We start from the raw sequence: 23,441 nt of genomic DNA, 5'->3' as shown, positions 1-23,441 counted from the left end.
ATGTCATTCTACTGTTTGGAGATCAGTGTATTTGATGATTTTCTACAGTTCTTTCTCTTCTTCAGGTGTTGCAACATTCACTAGCCAGACATTTTTGTCTTTCCTATCAACAAATATTATTATATAGAAAAAAATGTGGAATCACAGCTACCAGTTCTTTAGCTGGCGTTGACCTTCATATGCATCAAGTTCTTTCCTAGGTTGTTATAATATATTGATGTAGTATATTTGTGGATCCAAGTAATGCAGCCTTTAGTAATTGACTGATGGAAATTTTATGAATGCACAGATTTTCTAAGTGCCATTCAAGTTTTTTTGGGTATGGCATTCAGTATGCCGATAACCACTGGGACCACTATGGCCGGTTTATGCCATAATCTTCCAATTTTGATTTTCATATCTGAATATTTTGTGATCTTCTGCAATTCTTTGTCTTCCATTCTAATATTTCCTGGTGTTATTATTTTATTTTACATACCATATATATATATACATGCATTGCATATTGTATGTATGTACATACCAGTGGTGGGATTCAGTCAATTCGCACCACTTCGGGAGAACTGGTTGTTAACTTTCTGAGCCATTTGGTGAACTGGTTGTTGGAAGAAATCATTAGGGCAGAGAACTGGTTGCTAAATTATTTGAATCCCACCACTGGTACATACATACATACATACATACATACATTAAAGGTTTCCCTATCCAATTGTGTTCAACTCCAGTGTCACCACCTTAACCATTACATGAAATTGGCCCATGTTATTATATAGTTTCAAAAATCTGTGGTCACAAGGGAGAAGACCGTACATATTAGGACAATATTACTGTAGTTTTATAATAGATTTCTTGTATGGAATAAAATACCAGGCAAGTATCTAATATTAGCTCAGTGTTACAGGAGAAAACTATATTTCAAGAGCTCCCATACTTTTAAGAGGTCAAGAAAAGCCTTTGTGTGCTTTAAGACAATTTATGAAATGTATACTTCTGAAGTAAATAAAAAATGTGCTAACATATCATACATTACAATATATAAATGTATATTGCAGGGGGAAGCCAAAATAATGAGAGATGGAAAAGTTTTCAGAGTTATTCAAGAGAACTGTTGGGATCCAGAAGTTCGGATTAAACAGATGGATGAATCAGGTACCCTCAGCTCGAGTGTGTAAAATTTAGGCATCAGTGTGATACCAGCAGCTTTAATGAAACATTTATAATTAACCTTTAAAATGTGTTTATGTCAAATCAATTAAACCTTATCAACCCTTACTAACAAAATGATCTGCAACATCATGAGAAGAATCTTTTTTTTAGTATCATGTCTGCTGGGGCTGATTATCAGGAACCCTCTTATACATGTTATCTGTGCACTGGTAACACTCAGCTCTATTTTTCCATTAAGACCTGTGCATGTTCTGAACCAGTCTTCAGCAATAGGATAGATTGGGGGAGGGGTGGCAATAAACTGAGGATGAATCCTGACCAAGATAGATCATGTGGGTAACTAGTTCCTAGACATGGATAGTTGGAAGACTGGCTGCATTTCTGTCCTCAGAAAGAACAAGAAAAGAGTTGGAGGGAGGAGAAGGGGTTCTAGAGTATAAGAACCTCTTCCCATGCCATGCTCTCCTGCATCAGACCCCTGACTCATCTAGACTAGCTATCTGTTCTCACAGTGGCCATCCAAAGAAGAACCCTCATCTCCCAGCAGATGGCCTTCCAAGAGAGGTCCACTGCTAACAAGGCTAGCATAGATTGATCCTCAATTGGTCCAACCCATTTTTGAAACCTTTCCTGAGCAATATCTCCAATCAATTGCTTCAGCATATTTAAATGGGTAGTATCAAGAATTTAGGAGCATCTCTATTGATGGAGGAATAAGATTGAAGATCAAATTCATAATGTTCTGAATTACAATTGGATAAAATTCCCAGAACTCAATTCATTTATGTTCTTTGCTGCATTGGCATATCTGGGATTCCAGAAGTGAAGTCTATACCTTTTGTTGGCTGATTTGGATCACAAGATGCTCCAACCAGTGACAGGTTTAGAGCCAGCAACAAAATACAAATTATTTTAAATAATAGATTGCTTTCTCTATTTGTGTTTAAAAGGTTGGATGATGTATTATTTGAAGGTTTTATGAATTTTAACAATTGGGAATGTTTTAGCATTGATGAATTGATTTATTTAGAAAACTAATTGCATTGACCCACTAAGATATCTGGATATTTCTTTTCCCCTTAAATGTTATTTTCTTTTCCTCAGACATTGTTCATATTGATAGTACTTCTTTAAAAATTACATTTGAAGTATTCTTGCATTTTATACCGGTTCATTTATTAAACCACAGTTTAATTTAGAGTTCCTAATGGTATTTCATTATAACTAATGGCATTGCAGGGAAACAGTGGCTCAGTGGCTAAAGTGAGCTCCCATTACTTGTCCCAGCTTCTGCCAATCTAGAAGTTTGAAATAGGAACCACCTTTGTGTTCCATGCATTTTTGGTATTTAGTCATGACCACGGAGAACATCTTCGGACTTTTAATGGTATTGCAGTTGTATTCCTTTGGGTTAATTTGGATTGATCAACATTTGATTAATTCTACTGTGACTTTTCTGTCCACACTGTAATATTCTCTGCTTAGGCTTTTCTCCTAATTTTGTAGGGTAGTGATTGGAGTGATTAAATCATGGTTTTTATTTTGCAACTATTATTTTTGTCTTTAATAACAAGTATAATATCTATTCAGAGTCTTTTCTGAGGATTCTGAGACTCTTAAATAGATGCTGTCTGTAATCACTTTGTGAAGAATAGCATTTGGTTCTTCAGGGACCCATCAACCTCCTCCAAAACTAACATTCAATAGCACACTGCAAGTTTCACCTAACACTACCAAATTCCTTACTGCACTGAAGAGACGATTGTGGAGGCTCTACAAATTTCCACACATTCCCTTCAAAAATGTATGGATAAATAATGAACAGGGTCCATTAGTTTCTAAGCCATCTTAGTCAAAGAGATTTTTATAAGTTATGCAATTAATGGTACGTTAAGTTATGAAACTAATAATAACTTGTCCATCACCGATAAGATAACTTTGGAAGCAATTCCTGTCACCATACAGGGATAAAACTGTAACGAAAAGACATGTGTGCTGATTCAGCATTTTTTAGGCTCTCTCATTGCTAATGGATAACTCATTTCAATATTTAAAATCACGTATGCCTTTTCTGTTCCATAGGAGTCTCAGTTCAGGTACTTTCGACGGTTCCTGTCATGTTTAGTTATTGGGTAAGTCAATGGGAACAATTATTTTCATTTGTGCTGCAGCAGTCAAAAGCTACAAAAAGAAAGGCAGTGGCTTTTGTAATGAAGTATTTCCTCTGCAATTGCAGCCCACTCTTCCAAATATTGATTTGACACCCCCCCTCCCAAGTCACTTCTGATACTTGGAAAGAAATACAGTGCTCAATATCTTCAATAAATAGATAAAAATCCATTCTGTGTTCTTGGAAGACATGTAGCAGCTTGGCAGAGCCCACAATATGGAAGGATGGAGGTTTTCATCTTAACCCCCCCCCCCCGACTTCCCAGAACCCGTACACGGTATGGATTTTTAACTAACACAGTCTAAAATCTATTGAGAAAAAAGAAATAAAGAAATTAATGACATTCTAGATTGACCTTAGCTTCTTCTTACTGAACTGACTTTTAACAGTTTAAATCATTTCTGATCTTAAGCATAGGCTAACTGGAATTTCTTAGTCCCGTATTTATTTTGTATATAGTCAATCCATTTTTTCCAGTCTCGTTTATATATCTCATTTGAATGATCTTTGAGATATGCCGATATTTTAGCCATTTCAGCTAAGTTTGTTACTTTCAATGTCCATTCTTGGATCGTAGGCAAGTCTTCCTTCTTCCAATATTGCGCCACCAACAGTCTTGCTGCAGTTATCAGGTGCAGAATCAAATTGGTCTCTACCACTGTAAAGTCAGTACATATACCTAGTAAAAATAGCTGAGGACTAAACTTTATCCTTCTTTTAAAAACATTTTGCATGACCCACCATATTTTTATCCAAAATGCCTTAACCTTTTGGCAGGTCCACCATATATGATAATATGTAGCATCGAGAGAACCACACCTCCAACATTTAGGCTGTACATTCGGATACATAGAAGCCAACTTTTTAGGATCTAAATGCCATCTATAGAACATCTTGTAAAAAAATTTTCTCAGATTTTGAGCTTGTGTAAATTTCACATTTCTTACCCAGATTCTTTCCCATGTATCCAACATTATTGGTTCCTCAATATTTTGAGCCCATTTTATCATACAATCTTTAACTAATTCTGTTTCCGAATCCATCTGTATTAATACATTATATATCCTCTTTATATGCATTAAGCTTTGATCTCTTATTTGTTTAAACAGATTATCCTCAACTTGAATAAAACCAATTTTTTGATCTATTTTCCACCTAGCCTGTAATTGCCCATACTGGAACCATGTTTGAACTACCTTCTCCTCTTTTAATACCTCTAAAGATTTTAATTGTAATACCCCCCTTTCCGAGGTAAGAAGCTGTCTGTAAGTAATTCTGTCCTGTTTTTGTGCTGTATTCATATTTTCAATTGCGTGTCTAGGAATTGCCCACATGTGTATCTTGTCATTTAATTTATATTGGTATTTCTTCCAAACCCGCAATAAAGCATTTCTTAAAATATGACTTTTAAAATTCTTATCCAATTTTTTGTTGAATAACAGATAAGCATGCCAACCAAATACCAGATCGTGTCCCTCAATATTCAATATTCTATCATTGGTTAAATGAATCCAATCACTAATTACAGATAATGCCACTGCATCATAATATAGTTTTAAATTAGGTAGTTTCAATCCTCCTCTCTCACGTACATCTTGCATTATTTTCATCTTTACCCTCGGCTTCTTTCCTGCCCACACAAATTTGTTGATACCCTTCTGCCATTCTAAAAGGTTCGCATCTTTTTTAAGTATAGGTAACATTTAGAAAATAAATAAAAATTTTGGTAAAATGTTCATTTTCACTGCCGCTATCCTACCCAGCAAAGATAAGTGCAATTTCTCCCATTTTTTCATCTCTGTCTGTATGCTATGCCAAAGTGGTTCATAATTATGCTTATATAATTTCCCATTTGAAGTTAAAATGTTAACTCCAAGATATTTGACTTTTTTAGCTACCTCACATCCTAGCATCACTCCTAATTCTTCCTTTTGTTTAATATTCATATTTATAGCTAATATTTTGGTTTTTCCTAAGTTTATTTTAAAGCCCGACACTTGACCATATTGATTAATCGTATTCATTAAAACCATACTGGATTCCTGCGGTTGTTCCAATATTATGACCAAATCATCCGCAAAAGCGCGGACTCTATATTCTTGCTGCCTAATCTTGATCCCTTTTAAAACATCCAAGCCCCGTATTTTATTCAACAATACTTCCAAAGTTATAATAAACAATAATGGGGGACAAAGGACAGCCCTGTCTTGTACCTTTTCCAATTTGAAAAGAGTCTGTTAAACTTCCATTGACTATGATTTGTGCTGTTTGCTGTTGGTATATTGCTTTAATTGACTGTAAAAAATTATCTCCTATCTGCATTTTTTGCAGTATCTTCAACAGAAATTGCCAGTTAACTCGATCAAAGGCCTTTTCAGCATCCAAAAATATAAACGCAGCAGGGATCTGGTTGTTCTTTCCCAAATATTCTAATGCATTAATAATTAATCTAACATTACTTTTCATCTGTCTCCCTTGTATAAAACCTGTTTGGTCCGTATGTATCAATTGTTGAGTGACCAACATTAACCTATTTGCTAATATTTTAGTAAAAATTTTATAATCTACATTCAGTAATGAAATAGGTCTATAATTTTTGGGTTGAGTAGTATCTTGATCTTCTTTGGGTATCAAAGATATAAACGCTGTCTTCCAAGATGGAGGGACTTTACCTTCCGTTTGAATCATATTAAATAATTCTCTAAGAGGTTCTACCATTTCTAACTGTAAGTTTTTATAGTAAACCGCTGTCAAGCCATCTGTACCTGGTGCTTTCCCTGACTTTAATTGCTTAATTACCTGCAGGATTTCCCCCGAGGTTATTGGTTGATTCAATTTTTGCCTGTGTTCTTCTCTAACTGAAGGTATTTTCTCTTTATCTAAATATTTGTCTATGTCTAAACCATTAATTTTATCCCCTTTATACAGTTCTGTAAAAAATTCCCAGAAAGCCTTTTGAATCTCTTCCTGTTGAAACACCTCCTTCCCTCTGTAAATCAGTTTAGATATATTTCGAGTTTTCCTTTTTTTCCTAATCTGATAAGCTAACCATCTGCCAGGTTTGTTTGCATTACAAAAAGTATTGTGTTTTGCATATAATAAATTAGTAGCTACCTGGTCAGAGATCAACATGTCAAATTGAGATTTTAATATGTTAATAGCTTCCTTAACCTTTGTATCGTCTGGGTTCATTGTTAACTCCAGCTCTTTTCTCTTAATTTCCTCTTCCAGTTCTGTTCGTTTTAACCCTTGCTTATTTCTATGTGTTTTATTTATATTCATCAAAACTCCTCTCATATACGCTTTGCTTGCGTCCCATACAAATTCCATAGATGTACCCTTATTCATATTCAAAACAAAATATTCAGATAGTAATTTTTTACAATCATTAATATACTTTTCATATCTAAATAAGTTTTCATTCAATCTCCAAGACCTTCTTGCCTGCACTACCCTTCCCAACTCCATCCAAACTGGGTTATGGTCCGAAAGGACCCTAGCTGCAATCTTTGTTTTCTTGACCCTAGAAAGCAAATCATTAGTGGTTAGAATAAAATCAATCCTTGAGAGGGATTGATGCCTGTCCGAGAAGAAAGTGAAGTCATATTCCTCTGCATTTCTTTCTCGCCAAATATCTCTCAATTCAAAATCATCCATAATGTCAAAGAAAGATTTGGGTAACTTTGCTCGCATCTTGGTATTTAGGCGGGAAATCTTCTTATCTCTCTTAGTGTCTATCACTCCATTCCAGTCACCCAATAGTATACAGGAACTATAGTCCCACTGTACTAATTTAGCATGAAGATTTCTATAGAATCTATCTTGCTGTTGATTGGGAGCATAAATTCCCCAAAGTAATGTCTTTTTCCCTTCTAAGATTAAGTCTAAAGCAATATATCTTCCGAAGGGATCTGCTTCTATTAATTCAGCTTTCATATCTTTTCTTAAGTATACAACTATACCATTCTTCTTTTCCATAGCAGAAGCTGCAAAATGTTGACCAAGTTTTGAGTTGATCAAATATTTTTGATCAGTTGACTTGATATGAGTTTCTTGCAAACAAATTACATCGTTCTTAAACTGTTTGAGATAATGAAATATTTTCTTCCTCTTCTGTGGAGAGTTCAGTCCGTTGACATTCCATGTTAAAATCTTAGTTGTCATCTTTGGTTGGTTGAAGCATTTTTAGAGCTTCCTGCACGGCCTGTTTAACCTTAGGTCTAGCTCCTCCCACTGCTTCCAGATTTGTTATTGTAGTTCCTTGATCGATGGCCGATGATTGTTGATGCTGTTGCTTTTTAGCTTGTTTCTCCATACGTCTAGTAGTCATGCGGCTAGGTCTTGGTTCCATAGCACCTTGCACTTCTAGAGAAGAGAGATGCTCCATCTTGTCTGGTGGTTGTGTAGTTTGCTGTCTATCCTGTCCTTCTTGTGGTCTTTCTCTAGGTCCAGATGGTGCAGGGTGTCCGGCCTTCAATATATTATAATAAAAATCTCGGGCTTTCCATACAGAGTTGAGGCGGTACCTTTGCTTATCAAATGTAAATATGATGCCGAATGGTGCATCCCATCTATACTGTATCTGACGATTTCTGAGTTCTTCGACCAAAAAAGCGTAGTCTCTCCTGGCTCTTAACATTTGAGGTGGTATCTCTTTCAAAACAGCCAGGTCTTGACCGCCAATTTGAAGCTTAGTGTTATAAGACGCTTGCAGTACCATATTTCTAAGCTCTCTTGTAGTAAAATATATAACGATGTCTCGAGGAAGCTGCTTCTGCTTTGCCAGCCAGGAGTTAACGCGGTAAGCTTTGTCAATTTGCCAGTCTTGGTTGGTCCCTGGTCTTCCCATCAGGCGGTCAAAAGCTTCCGATAGGATCTGTTTCAGGTTCTCCTGTTTCTCCTCACGCAGCCCCCTTACTCTTAATGCGAACTCCATTTGTCGGTACTGTATCATAATAATTTCTTTTTCAGCATTTTCCACTTTTTGTTCCACCACCTCTGTTTTCAATGTCAAGTTAGCATTGGCATCATTAAGAACCTCTAGAGTATCTTCCACTCCAGAAATGTTCTGTTAATACAGTTACAAGACTCAGCATATCGTCTCTAATTTTATCAACCTTAGCCTCAAATTTCTCATACAGCTCCTGTTTAAGTCCTTTTATTTCACTTTTAATTTCTTCTTTCATTTCTTTTATTTCCTCTTTTCTCTCCTCTCTATTATCTCTAAATTTATCTTCCATTTTAATTGTCTGTGCATTAAGAGCCTCGCTTAGATTACTCAGGAAAAATTCTTTCGTTAACACATCCCCAGCAGGGGGCGTAGGAAGCGGAGGCTGCAGCTTTGTGCCAGGCACTGAGGATGTGCCCCTGGAAGTAGAGGGTGAGAGACTTCAAGTTAATATTTGGTTTTGAGGCCATTTCAAAATTTATCTGCCTGCAGTTAATAAAACTCTATTGCCTGAATATGCAGCTTTAAGTAAAGAGGCTTTTATTTTGAAGTTTAAGGCTTGGCAAAACTTTCAGTGAGTAAACATTGTAACAAGACCGTTCAGCAGATTCATCACCATTTAACTTCCAGATAAGCAAGGTTAATGAAGGAGTAAAATTCTTCTATTGTGAAACCAAAACATGTGATAAGCAATCTCTTTTGTTTTGAATTCTTGTGAGGATTAGCAAAAAGTGTTCGTTATTACCGGAGAAACCAGCCTGCTCGGCGCCATTTTAAAAGCCTCTGAGTAAATAATTTTTCGGAGGAGAAAAAGAAAAGAAGCTAAAATGTTGATAAGCAATTATTGTCCACGCAGTAAACGGATTCAGCTCGTGATAAGATTAAATCAAACAAAACTTTGAGCAGAGTGGGGGAGACCTACTTTGTCCTGCACAAGGCAGTTTGAAGTTCCCAGCACGGACAGCCGTTCTGCCTTGGGCTAGCCCCCCTTTCCTTGCAAGCACAAAAGCTGCAAAAATCGAAGAGCATTTGCCAGCAAAACAGTTTCTTCTTTCCTTCTTGCCTGAAGGATAAGAAAACCTGATAAGACGTCAGATGGAAGATCCTCTAAACAGGTACGTAGCCAGGAATTCGGAGGCAGCTGATTTTTTGCTGCCACCACCAGTAGGCTCCTCCCAGGAAGCCGGTTTCCTATGTTCTAACTGACAGAAGAACACAATATTCTTAAATAATGATTCATTTTGAACTTTTTTGTCAGCGTGAACTGGACTTCCCAAAGATGGATCAGAATTAGGGATATCCAAAGTTCTTCATTCCAGGGATAAAATGTTCTAGGCAACACTAGAGCATTCTTTTCTTTTCCAGAGTATCATTTGCTCCATTTGTTTCTGCAAATAAAAGGTTTGGAATCATAAGTGATTCATAATGTTCTGAATGAGAATAGCTTGCACGCACAACTATTCAGAAGTATACCAAGGTCAATACTACTAAGAGTTGTCGAATAGTGCCCCAGTAGAAGGAGGCATAGTGTATCTCTTAACAAGTATTGTTTATAAGGAGCCAGTTCTTATTCAGACCAGTCTTGAAGTGAAACTGAAATGGTTCTAGATAATTGGTTTGATTCAAGAAATCTTGCAATAGGGTCACCAGAATTACATATTACAAATTCTCCATCCAACAATGCAATTTTGATATTGTCTGATACTTGTTTCCAGAAGAAAGCAATGACAAGCACATTCTTTATTGTTCCAAAGAAAACTACATGAGCATGAATTCACAAATCAGTACAAATTTCACAGGAGGGTGCCATTGGTTAAAGTTTTAGGAAAATCCCCCCTCCCCATGTGTGGCTAATATGTCAACACGGTGAAGAAATTTATGCAAGCATGCAATTTTTATTTCACAGAAATTGAAAAGGGATAACCTTCTTCCTCCTTTTCTAATATGATGGACAAATGAAATGAATTAAAATCTTCCCATATTTAAATCCAGCTGACACATTAAAATCAATGTGTACTATTCCAACATAATTTTGTTGAAAATTACAGCCTCCCATACATTTAAGTGTCATGGCACCAATTCTACACTTATTTACTCTTTAATTACTGTAGCTTCAGTCCTTAAGAGGCAGCACTGTGTTCAAGTAGTAGCGCCAGGAGAACTAAAACTATTGAAGAGTTATAACTAGGACTGTAATCCCTAAGATAAATTCAGCTCTTCCACTGTGCAATAACTTAAAACAGATATTGTTCCTCCAACAGGATTTTGTGTTAGATATGTGTTTGTAAAGACAATTGAGTAAACAGTGCTTCCATATTTTGTTTTACATATTTTAGCCACTCAAAAGAATAGTTATCAACAGTCTTCTTTTGAAAGTACCAAAGACAGAAGTGTTCAGGAATATTATCCCAGATTTATCTGCCATATTTGAATCAATTAATTAGAACCAAACATGATTTTAGCAGAGATCCTTCAGGATCAAATATATTTTTTATCTTTGTCCCCCTCTCCCACTTACTGGAGACATCTCTAGCCCTTCAGTCACTCAGAGGTTGGCTAAGCAACATGGAAATAAATGAAATTTTGGTTTGGATCCAAATATGCTGCATGTTTGGTGATGGTGTGTGTATGTGTGTGTGAGAGAGAGGGGGGGGAAATGTCATGGGAGAAAGCATAGAAAACAAAAGAGATACAATAATTGTTGTCTTAACCAATGAGCACATTCCAGGGTGTTTTTTTTTTTTTTGTAATCTCAGAGCATTCCCTCTGCCAATTCCTCAGGAAGCTCTTCACTAAGAAACATTGCTGCTGATGGAGGTTACCATGCCAACAGTGTTCAGTTAACAACATCAGTTGCAGCAAGCAGTTCCTCTTGACTTCTAAAGCATCTACTTCTGTTCCAAAAGTCCAGTGACAAGTTAAAAATTCCATCAGAAAAAAATGTTAGCACACAGAGGTGACTGTTCCAATACGGATCCTTTACAGCAGGGGCGTCAAGCTCAAGGCCCATGGGCCAGATCTGTCCCGCAGGGTGCTTAGATCTGGTCTGTGGGGCTACCCTGAAGGACCGGCCCCCAGTGCCTCTGCCAACGAAAATGGAGCACACAGCGCACAGCCCTCCCAGGCTCCATTTTTGGCTGGGAAGGCTTCCTGCAGCCCTCTGCCAATGAAAATGGAGTTTGGAGGATTGCATGCAGAGGGCTGCAGGAGACTGTCCTGGCCAAAAACGGAGTCCGAAGAGGTGATGCATGCCTGCCCACAAGCTCCATTTTTACTGGCAGATGGCCATGCCCTCCCAGTCTGGCTATGCCCCCCCCGGCACCCCCCCAAGGTCAGACAACCTTGATGCAGCCCTGAATGAAATTGAGTTTGACACCCTTGCTTTACAGTATCATGTTGGTGATGATGATTTGTTAGAGTTTTGAATATTTTGCCTTGCTTTGGTTTTTGTCTAGATTTATCTGCTGGGAGAATGTAAGCATGCTGTAGACATGATAGGATGTTTAGTATCTACTTCACATGTTACGCAAACTGTCCCTTTCTCCTTGGATAGGAATAGGATAGGCTACTTTCTAACATTTTGATTCGGCTTGACAGTCACAGACTGAAGCAAGCATGCAATAAAAGAGCAGAATAATAGTTGTCATATTCAGAAGTTTTTTAATGAATTAAAATTTATTCCTTACTTCAAACGATTGTACTCCTGAATTACTAGTCTCTAGTAATTTTCCCATACCAGCTTGATGAAGATTGTGCCACCTATAAAGTATCGCAATGACATTTAAATTAGCAAAGAGACAGATACCAGTAACAAAAACAGTTAAGTGACTTTTACCTCATTTTATGACCTTTCTTGCCACAGTTGTTAAGTGAATCACTGCTGTCGTTAAGTAGTATCATGATTGTAAAGTGAATCTGGCTTCCCCATCAACTTTGCTTGTCAGAAAGTCATAAAAGGTGAACACATGACCCCGGGACATACAAGTCAGCTGCCAAAAGTCCAAATTTTGATCACATGACCATGAAGTTGCTAATTTCATTGTCGTAATTTCACTAAAAAAATTGGTTGTAAGTTGAGGGCTACCTGTACATGGTTTAATTGTTTCATTGAGTAAAAATACTTACGCCTTTGGTTCTAATTAGGTATTGTTTTCCACAGCTGACGTTAGAACACCATTTCTCGGCTGTGACCAGGGGGGCCTTTGCCCAGGTTCGCCTAGTGCACCAGTTGCGGCCCTATCTGGACCGCGAGGCACTTCAAATGGTCACTCACGCCCTCGTCACCTCAAGACTGGATTACTGTAACACACTCTACATGGGGCTGCCCCTGAAGAGATTTTTTTTTTTTAGAGATTTTATTAATATTTGTAGGCCGCCCTTTTCCCTGAGGGGACTCAGGGCGGCTCACATAAAATCGGGGAAGGGGAGATACAGACATTAAGATAAGACATATAATAAAATAATAAACAACATACATTCATCATTCGGGAGGGGAACTATCCTTGTCCCCAGGCCTGACGGGCGAGCCAGTTCTTCAAGGCTGTGCGGAAGGCCTGGACGGTGGCGAGGGTGCGAATCTCTACGGGGAGCTCGTTCCAAAGGGTCGGGGCTACTACTGAGAAGGCCCTCCTCCTTGTAGTTGCCAGCCGACACTGGCTGGCCGATGGTATACGGAGGAGGCCTAATCTATGTGATCTTATTGGTCGCAGGGATGTAATTGGCAGAAGGCGGTCTCTCAAGTATCCAGATCCACTGCCATGTAGGGCTTTATGGGTGACTAATAGCACCTTGAAGCGCATCCGGAGATCGACAGGTAGCCAGCGCAGCTCGCGGAGGATAGGTGTTATGCGGGTGAACCGAGGTGCACCCACAATCACTCGCGCGGCCGCATTCTGTACTAGCTGAAGTCGCCGGATGCTCTTCAAGGGCAGCCCCATGTAGAGCACGTTGCAGTATTCCAGCCTAGAGGTCACAAGGGCCCGGGTGACTGTTGTGAGAGCCACACAACAGCCACTCGGTCTTTTCTGGGTTGAGCACGAGCTTGTTAACCCTCATCCAGTCCATAACAGCTTCGAGGCCGCGGTTCATCACGTCTGCCGCTTCATTGAGTTGGCACGGGGCGGACAGATACAGTTGAGTATCGTCCGCATATTGATGGTATCTAATCCCGTGCCTGCGAAGAGTGTCCGAAGACTACAGCTGGTCCAGAATGCAGCCGCGCGAGCGATAATGGGTGTACCGAGGTACACCCATCCTCCGGGAGCTGCATTGGCTTCCTATCGGTCTCCAGACTCACTTCAAGGTGCTAGTCATTACTTTTAAAGCCCTACATGGTATCGGACATGGCTACCTGAGAGACCGCCTCCTGCCATTTACCCCCCAATGACCAATAAGATCACACAGGTTGGGCCTCCTCCGGGTGCCGTCGACCGGACAATGCCGGTTGGCGGCTCCCCAAGGGAGAGCCTTCTCTGTAGCTGCACTGGCCTTGTGGAACGAGCTTCCTGCTGAGACTAAGACCTGGCTGTTCCGGCAGGCCTGGGGCTGTTGAGTATTTCAGCCCCATTTGATGAAATGGATGCTGTGTTGATTTTAATTTTGTAATTTTAAATGTTTAAATGTTTTTATTTGTTGTTTTTATTTGCTGTGAGCTGCCCAGAGTCCCTAGGGAGTGGGCGGCATACAAATACCATTAAAGTTTGAAAGTTTGAAATGTTTCTACTTAAGGTTCAACCAATCCTCTCAACCCAAAAATGATGTTTTCATTACTCAATCCTCTAATTGTTTGTTTTCAGGCTAAACCACAGGATACTCTAGACTTGTGTCAATTATTAAACAATGACTTAGCTGCTACAGTAAGGAGGTACCCAAAAAGATTCGTTGGATTTGGCACTCTCCCCATGCAAGCTCCAGATCTGGCCGTGAAGGAAATGCACCGCTGTGTGAAGGAACTTGGATTTCCAGGGGTGCAGATAGGATCCCATATCAACAACTGGGAATTGAGTGCTCCAGAACTTGATCCTGTTTATGCCGTAAGTAAACGTGTTCTGTCTCTCCTCCCCCCACAAGTCCAATAATGAGAAGAGTTAATTTTTTTTCTATTTAAAAACATCAGCTTAATGGCCTGAGATATCATCCCTGTTGTCCTCTATTTAATAATCTTTTAAATTCTCTCTTGGCGATTTAAGGCTGCTGAACAATTAAACTGCTGCCTCTTTGTGCATCCTTGGGACATGCAGACAGATGGAAGGATGTCTAAATACTGGCTTCCCTGGCTTGTAGGTCAGTAATTACTGTACAGAAGTGGCATTTTCTGTGACAATCATTGGTTTGCTTTATTGGTTTGATTTTTTTCTCAAAAATTTTCAAAAATTGGTGCAATCAAGGCTTTTGGTTTGATTTTTTTCAAAAATCTGGTGCAAGTGACTTAAAAATCACTTATGCAGATGGAAGTTTTCTGACAGTCTCATTAAAGTAGGCACAGGAATTACATTTATGAAGAGGAACTAGTTACAGGTAGTCCTCAACTTACGATTGCAATTGAGCCCAAAATTTCAGTTGGGACCGTTAGTTGGAATCTCAACCATCAACTCGGTGTCAGAATCCAGCAGCTCAGGCAGAGGAGGTGTTGTGTAGTAGGGAAAGCAGTATAACAACAATGCTTCCATCTGACGGGTCTTGATATTCTCCGAGCTTGGTTGTTTTCTTGCAAACGTTTCATTACCCAACCAGGTAACAATATCAGTGCTAGGACAAACAAAGAATAAACATACAAGATTCTTTCGTAGCACCTACATTATGTTCTCTAATAGTATGGCTAGCCAACGTAACAGTGGTGGGTTCCGGATCCCGATGCAACCAGTATGGTGCAACGGAGCTGAGCGCCCACCACATTGCACATGTGTATTTACCACCCGCGATGCTCCAGCTGCTAGGCAGAGTGTCACACAGGTGCCATATGCTCCGTGCGCTTGTGCGGAAGCCCCGAAAACTTCAAATACTGGTAAGGAGCATAGGCGGGCAGGCGGGCCCTCCGGAACACCATACCAGAATGGTACCTGATGCTCCCGGCAGGCACCGTTATGCACATACCTGGGCGTACCGGTCGTAACCCACCACTGCAATGTATTAATGATAATCCAGTATTGGTTTTAGTAAATAACAGTAGATCAAACAAGCAACATGCCCTCTTTCTTAGAGTCAGTATATTTTTGGTAATATTTTACTTAAAGCTACATGGGACTGAATACACATCTCATATCACAGTTTGAAATACTGTATGCCACTGTCCTTTTCCAAGGAAGCTAGTACCACTCTCTGTCCTTTAGGACTCCAAGTAACGACACAAAGATTCTCATGGATTGTGTTGTGGACTCTCATGGCTGAAATCCATTGGTGCCATGTCAACAGTTGTATAGCTTATCTCTGCTGTAATGCTAGGCCCTGAGTCCCCAGAATTGAGATTGCACAGAGTTTTCTGTCTGCTCCTGCTCTTCTTCCTATTCCTTGGTTGAAGATCTGTCCAAGAAAGCTGTAAGAACTTTATGGTACAATAGCATCATATTAGTAGCAATCATTAATCCTGAATATTATTTCTTATTATTAGGCATGCCCACTGAAACAACCATTGCCATTTGCTCCATGATTATGGGAGGAACTTTTGAGCGCTTCCCCAATCTGAGAGTTTGCTTTGCCCATGGAGGTAAGTATCAAAGCCAAGGTAGTATTGTGATTATACTGTTGGCGTAGAACTGCAGAATCTCTCAGCCATGATAATTCCGTTGATGATCTCTAAACCAATGGTGGGATCCAATTTTTTTTACTATCAGTTCTGTGAGCGTGGCTTGGTGGGCATGGCTTGGTGGGCAGGTCAGGGGAAGCATACTGTAAAATCTCCATTCCCTCCTGATCAGCTGGGACTGAGGAGGTAGAGAATAGATGGGGGCGAAATCAGTCAGAGGTGATATTTACCGGTTCTCTGAACTACTCCAAATTTCCACTACCAGTTCTCCAGAACTGGTCGGAACCTGCTGAATACCACCTTTGCTCTAAACCCAACTTACCACCTACTGTTGTTGTTGAAGGGACAATCATGGAGGAAAGAATAATATGCCATCCTGTACTCCTGCAGGAAAGGTAGAATATAAACGAATGCATAAAACATATGAGTTACGTTTTAAAAATATTTTTAGGTGGTTCCTTTCCTTACACAGTAGGACGTATCTCCCATGGATTTAGAGTGAGACCTGACTTGTGCGCAATCCATAACAACATTGATCCAAGGCAATACCTTGGTTCATTCTACACAGATTCACTGGTTCATGATGAGCATGCACTGAAGTTGCTGATAAACATAATAGGAAAGGTGAGTGAGAATCTCTACTACAAGATAGTGTTCATTCCTAGCTGGTAAATACTACTCCACAAAAGCAGCCTTTGAGACTGAAGGCCAAATGAGACATCATTCCATTCATTCAATTAGCAACAGCATGAACATAGCTGTAGTGACATCTCTGATAGAGTGACATCCTGGCAGAGGAATAGAGCTTTAGCATTGTTTTACGATATCACATAAGTAGAAGTAAGTAGTGATCTTCCTCCCATATTTGGGCATACCGGGGGATGTAAAAATCATATATGTTGTATTTGTGCTGATAAATAAATAAAGGGAGACTAGTATAGATCTATTTCAAGCTATTTAGCTCTCATCAGCTAGCCATACCCTTACTGGGATTTGAACCTGGGCTATATTACATACTAGGCAGACATCTTAGCCATTAGGCCACAGGCTCTTATCCGTTATCAGCAAAGCCAGGGTGAAAGGTATCTATTAGATTTTTTTTATTTTTTTTTATTTTTTACAACCCCCGGTATGCCCAAATATGGGAGGAAGATCACTACTTCCATTCTCTGTCCTTCGGCTCGTCACAAGAGACCATCCAGGCAGAAACCCAATATTTTTACTGTTGCCTTTTTGTTACATTTTGTTGTATTTGTGCTGATAAATAAATAAAGGGAGACTAGTATAGATCTATTTCAAGCTATTTAGCTCTCATCAGCTAGCCATACCCTTACTGGGATTTGAACCTGGGCTATATTACAAACTAGGCAGACATCTTAGCCATTAGGCTAAGAAAAAAAAACTTACATATATACATACATACATACATACATACATACATACATACATATATATATATATGTTTTTTTATTTGTGCTGATAAATAAATAAAGGGAGACTAGTATAGATCTATTTCAAGCTATTTAGCTCTCATCAGCTAGCCATACCCTTACTGGGATTTGAACCTGGGCTATATTACATACTAGGCATACTAGGCAGAGATCTTAGCCACTAGGCCACAGGCTCTTATCCGTTATCAGCGAAGCCAGGGTGAAAGGTATCTATTAGATTTTTACAACCCCTGGTAAGCCCCAATTATGGGAGGAAGCTAACTGCTTCCATCATCTGTCATTCGGCTCGTCACAAGAGTCCATCACGACAGAGCCCAATATTTTTACTGTTGCCTTTGTTATATTTGTGTTTTTTTATTTGTGCTGATAAATAAATAAAGGGAGACTAGTATAGATCTATTTCAAGCTATTTAGCTCTCATCAGCTAGCCATACCCTTACTGGGATTTGAACCTGGGCTATATTGCATACTAGGCATACTAGGCAGAGATCTTAGCCATTAGGCCACAGGCTCTTATCCATTATCAGCGAAGCCAGGGTGAAAGGTATCTATTTTTACTATATATATATATATATTTAAAGCCTTTATTTATTTATCAGCATAAATATAACATATATATATATATATATATATATATATATATATATATATATATATATATATATATATATACATACATACATACATACATACATACATACATACATACATACATATATATATACACACACATCTCTGTCTCTCTCTCTCTCCCCCTCCCTCCCTCCCTCCCTCCCTCCCTCCCTCCCTCCCTCTCTCTCTCTCTCTCTCTCTCTCACATACACACACACACACACACACACACCACTACCTGAATCAGGCATCTCTATTTTGGCCTAAAGGACTTGGATTGGAGCATTTCTTTTAGAACATTGTGGTGACACCTACTGGAAATAATATATATTAGTAAAAAGGGAAATATGCTCTCTTTACTGTGCATCACCAATTGCAAGTAGAAAAAAAATGTGATGTTTTTTTACTCCCAGGTTCAATAAATTGGGCTTCACTTCCAAAATATGAAAGCCACATTTTTTTTGTATTTTAGTCTATATGTCCAGGAAGTATCCTTCTCCCAGTAGTTCAATATAGTTTATGTTCAAAACGCATACTTTATTCTCCGAAAACTCTATAATCGAATACGATGAGAAGAAACACAGGAATTATGAAGGACAGCATCAGTTCATTACTGTTCCTAATATAACTCATCTTCACTAATTTCTTCCCTTTGGTGCAAGACATACTTTTATAAATGAACAAGATTCCTATTGTAGATGGAAGCATAGATACCAAAGCTATTTCTGGCTGTTAATAAGTGGCTTGATAAAATATATGGTGAAAGGTTAAATTGATCGTCTTCAATTTCCTTCCTATGTTACAGATATTGACTAAAATGCTGCAAAAGTAAACTATTTTTTTTCAATATCAGAATTAATTTAATGCAATTTCACTCAGGGTACCTTGGGGGTTAAAACTAGTAATTGAAATCTTACCTCCTTTTACATGTGCTGCTTGCATGGTGCAGAAAGGGGGTTCTGGCAGGCACTACTGCCGGTTCACTCGTATGCACGCTTGATGCGCAGTGCAATTAAAATTGTTCTGTGCATGCGCACAACTGAAAAACAAGATGGCGCCGCCAATGGCACTGACTGGGGAACTGGTTTGGGTATGTGGCAGGCCTGAGTCGCTGCTAGTTCCAGCAACCCAGTCCACCAAATCACTGGTCGAACCAGTCGGAACCCACCACTAGTGTGGTGCATGTAAAAAACCATGGTGGGCTACAGTCATGTGATTATGGCCACCATGTTGGACTTTCCTCCCACAGAAGCCTTTGGTTCAAATGCTTTATTAATATTGTTCATCAGCTAGATGCTGACTTTCAAAACCAAATTCTATATTTTATTTCAAATTATTATCTTCCTTACAATCTATGTTTTAGTAAATAAAACTGAGCAATTCCTGCGTACTGAAATACATAAAACTATATACTTTTATCTATGCAGACCCGTGGTGAGCAATGGTTAGAATGCAGTACTGCAGGCTACTTCTGCTGATTGCCTGCTGCCTGCAATTTGGCAATTTGAATCTCACCAGGCTGAAGGTTGACTCAGCCTTCCATCTTTCCGTGGTTGGTAAAATGAGGACCCAGATTGATGGAGGCAATACATTGACTGTAAACCACTTAGAGAGGGCTGTAAAGCACTGTGAAGTGGTATATAAGTCTAAGTGCTATTGCAATAAAAAATAATTATATCAGAAATACCCTTCTCATCTTTCCTATTACTTTCTCCTATTGATATCTTATATCATTTTATTGTTGTATATACACTGAGAGCTTATGCACCGAAGACAAAGTCCTTGTGTGTTTTCATGATTCCTTAAGATGAAAAACAAACATCCATTAAAATGCCAACAGGTCAATCAATCTACTTGTTTCTATTTTCAGGAGAAAGTGATGTTGGGAACAGATTATCCATTTCCACTTGGGGAACATGAGCCTGGAAAACTGATTGACTCTATGGAGGACTTTGATGAGCAATTAAAAGTATGTTATCTGATTTTGAGAATATGCTTTAATGTTTAATGTTGCTGTGTAGTTTGTAGTTCATTTGCTTTGGTTTGAAGCAGGAGTGAAATCAACTTACCTTTGTTACCAGTTCGTAAAAGCGAGCACACCACCTCTGTGCATGCACAGGACTATCCACACATGCACAAAACCTCAAAAACAGGATGTGATGACATCCGGGTGGGCAGGCGGAGCCTCCTGCCGCCACTACCGGTTCATCTGAGCTGTATAGAACTGGTCAAAGTTCACCTCTGATTTGAAGCTTATATAACATATCTTATTATTTAAATATATAAGCTTCTAGTCAAACAGACTTCTTTTTAAGGAAAAAAAGTAGTATAAAAGTAATGTAAATAAAAGTTTATGAGACAATTCTTTGCAAAAATTTACAGTGGGAACAATTATTTTAAATTTTGGTTTCAAGTCAGACTTAATTCTAGTGACTATATAAATTTCATAATTTTTCTTAGCTTCTTGTTTGGAGGTAGTTTCCCAAACTAACCCAGGGATGTCAAACTCGTGGCCCGCAGACCAGATGCATCACGGGCTGGCCACGGCCACCCCCAGTTTAGCAAGGGGGAGGTTGCAATATGTCACGTGATGACAATGTGACACCAAAACTTTGACACCCCTGAACTAGTACAACGTTACTCAGCTGGCGTCCATATCTAAGTTAGGCCTAGAATTCAGATTTCACCATTCCTACTTCAGCACTTTAACTAATGGATCAAACCGGATTCCACACTGTATCATATTTTGAAATATGGTGTGACATTAGAAATAAAACTAATATGTAGCAATTTATATTCATAAGAAATCTGAAGGCAAGAATGGAAGAATTTATAAAATGTTATTTTTTCATAATAACTGTTCTGAGTAAGTGAGAAACAGACTATAATATCAGCATCATTCCCCAATGCCTGGAGTACTAGGCTGCAAATTTTAAAAAACCTAATAGGAAAGAACAGAAGTTCAGTATAAAAATTCTAAGGTTATCATTTCAGTATTATAGCAGTGAGATTTTAAAGTAAAATACCTACCTCCAGAATAGAAGAAATGTTGCCTCTTTGGGCCATTTACAGTAAACCTGCTTTTCCCTACCATAAAGTAGACATCCATTCAAAGCCTGGCAAAGAATTACTCTTATTATTATTTTTTATATTATCACCCACTGTCATTTAAAAAACTGTAGGAAATTAATTTAATTATTTTAATGTATGATGAGTAACTGAGTAGAAAACTATCAGGAACTGCAAGAGCTGCAAGTTCGGTTTTTAAAAATTTATTTAATTTATATGCAACCTATCTCACTATCATTTCACAATAGTATGTCAAATTATGTCAGGAAGCTTTAAAAAAGTAATTAAAAATTTCAGTGGCAAAAATTAAATGATTATGATTCTGTATTTGAAATAGTGGGCATTTTTTCGTGAGAAGATATTTAAATAGTCACCAGGAATCAGCTATGATTCAATAGAGTTTTTACCTTATCCATGCCTTTTTTGCATCAATTTTACTTTTTGATACATGCCCTTATCTTCCAATCCAAGTTACCTCTCAGCATTATTTGATAGAATAGGAAGGACTGAACATTTCTATTGCAATAACGCTGATATCTGATGGAGCTATATTGGTAATTTGCTGGGCATCTGATGCAGCATAAAGTGATTTTAAAAAATCATATTAATCTGAGAATAAGATGAAGATACATTTGACAGGTTTTTCAGGCATACCTATCCATTGTCTAGCTGTTCTACCCACATCGTTAGCATGTCCTGAGAAATTCTGAGAAGCATCTACTTAATGCGGTTCATTATAATACATAATTAATTTATGAATTTATTTATAAACAGCAATTTATTGAGTATTTGACTGAGAAGTCTTCTGAGGCATCTTTTGTACACATATATACATAATGCTTGTTAAAGCTTTCTCAAAGTCTTCATTCTTTTTGTTACAGGAGAAACTCAAGTCTGGCAATGCTCTTTCATTTTTGAATATTGACAGAAAACAATTTGACTAATAACAGAACTGCTGTAATTATATATCAACATCTTTAATTTCTGAAGGACAACTATAAACATCATCTTCATATTTATGCAGTATCATGCCAATTTCAGATAATATACATGTGCTGAAAACTTGAATCTAGATTATAATAAAACCTTATAAAAGCTGTATGAGCTAATAACTTTTTGAGAAGATATATAGTTGTAAGAATTTTTCTTGTTATATGTTGAATGCGCCATTTCAACATGACATCAATGAATGATTATCACTTAATTTAGAAATTTGCCTCTCTTACACAAAGTTTGAACTGTTACACAAAAAGTTGGAGGCTTTATTTATTTGTATCCAGCCTTTTAATTTTAAAAATCACTCAAGTCAATAACGTATCCAATATACCTCCCTCCTCCTATTTTTCCCACAACAACTGAGAAATATTTACTGTACTGGGTTGGTCTCATAATGGGCAAACAGGACCTATAGTAAACTTAGACAGAATAACTTTATTGTCACTTTGAATGTACACTAATCGGCATACATTAAAATGAAATTTTGTTGCATACAGCTCTCAAAAGGTCACCACTTCCAATACAACATAAACAAGACAAAATAAATAAATATGCACATGCACACATATATGACAGAGAAACAACTAATATACATGGTGAGAAAAACAAATCTTGCGAGTTTACCAAACGGATGGCATAGGGAACAAAGCTGTTACAGAATCTGATAGTTCTGCTAAAAATAGTTTGAAACCTCCTCCCAGAGAGGAGCAACCTAAATAGACCATAAAGTGGATGTGTGGGGTCTCTAACAACGCTTTGAGCTCCAAGCACATAGCGCTTATAAGCAGTATCCAAAACAATGGGAAGCGAGCTTCCTATAATCTTCTCAGTGTCCTTACCACTCTCTGTATGGTCTTTCTATCTGAGGCCCTGCTGCCACCAAACCAAACAGTGTAGTTTATTAAAACACTCTCAATTGTGCCTCTGTAAAAATGGCCAGGACAGAAGGAGAAAAATGTGCTCTCATCTGACTTAGGAAATGCAAATGCTGGTTTTCACACTTCACTAAGGATGATGTGCGGAGTAAGTGCTCAGTAAATTACTAACGCTGAAAGTTTATATCACAAGCTCGCTTCTGACCAATATCATTTCCCCTTTCCTTTCTCAGTATTCACCTCCCCAAATCAGGCAAGACTATTTAAGTATATAAGTCTTTGACTTATGATCACAATTTATGTACTGTATTTTTCTGAGTATAAGATGCACCTTTTCCCTCAAAAAAGAGGCTGAAAATCTGGGTGCATCTTATACACTGAATACAGCATTTTTTGCCTTCACCAAAATGGC

At 38.3% G+C, this 23,441-nt stretch overlaps 1 protein-coding gene across 7 annotated transcripts in view; it reads left to right on the top strand.

The window, feature by feature from the left end:
• The window catches only part of ACMSD (aminocarboxymuconate semialdehyde decarboxylase), a 35,005-nt gene extending 12,748 nt beyond the window's left edge, over positions 1-22,257 (top strand). For 3 of the 7 annotated variants that reach the window (XM_032216497.1, XM_032216471.1, XM_032216489.1), the window contains 8 exons: positions 1,053-1,149; positions 3,250-3,299; positions 14,081-14,317; positions 14,474-14,567; positions 15,892-15,987; positions 16,478-16,650; positions 19,960-20,058; positions 22,040-22,257. In XM_032216497.1, coding sequence (XP_032072388.1) covers positions 1,068-1,149; positions 3,250-3,299; positions 14,081-14,317; positions 14,474-14,567; positions 15,892-15,987; positions 16,478-16,650; positions 19,960-20,058; positions 22,040-22,102 — 894 coding nt within the window. In that variant the 5' untranslated portion in view covers positions 1,053-1,067 and the 3' untranslated portion in view covers positions 22,103-22,257. The remainder of the gene's footprint in view (positions 1-1,052; positions 1,150-3,249; positions 3,300-14,080; positions 14,318-14,473; positions 14,568-15,891; positions 15,988-16,477; positions 16,651-19,959; positions 20,059-22,039) is intronic. The other 4 variants (XM_032216511.1, XM_032216503.1, XM_032216519.1 and 1 more) reach the window with 2 other exon arrangements.
• The last annotated feature ends 1,184 nt before the right edge of the window (positions 22,258-23,441 follow it).

This window comes from Thamnophis elegans, chromosome 1 (genome assembly GCF_009769535.1).
Source record: "Thamnophis elegans isolate rThaEle1 chromosome 1, rThaEle1.pri, whole genome shotgun sequence".
NCBI lineage: Eukaryota > Metazoa > Chordata > Lepidosauria > Squamata > Colubridae > Thamnophis > Thamnophis elegans.
The sequence above is the reverse complement of the archived record's forward strand: the minus strand, read 5'-3'. Positions and strand labels throughout refer to the sequence as shown.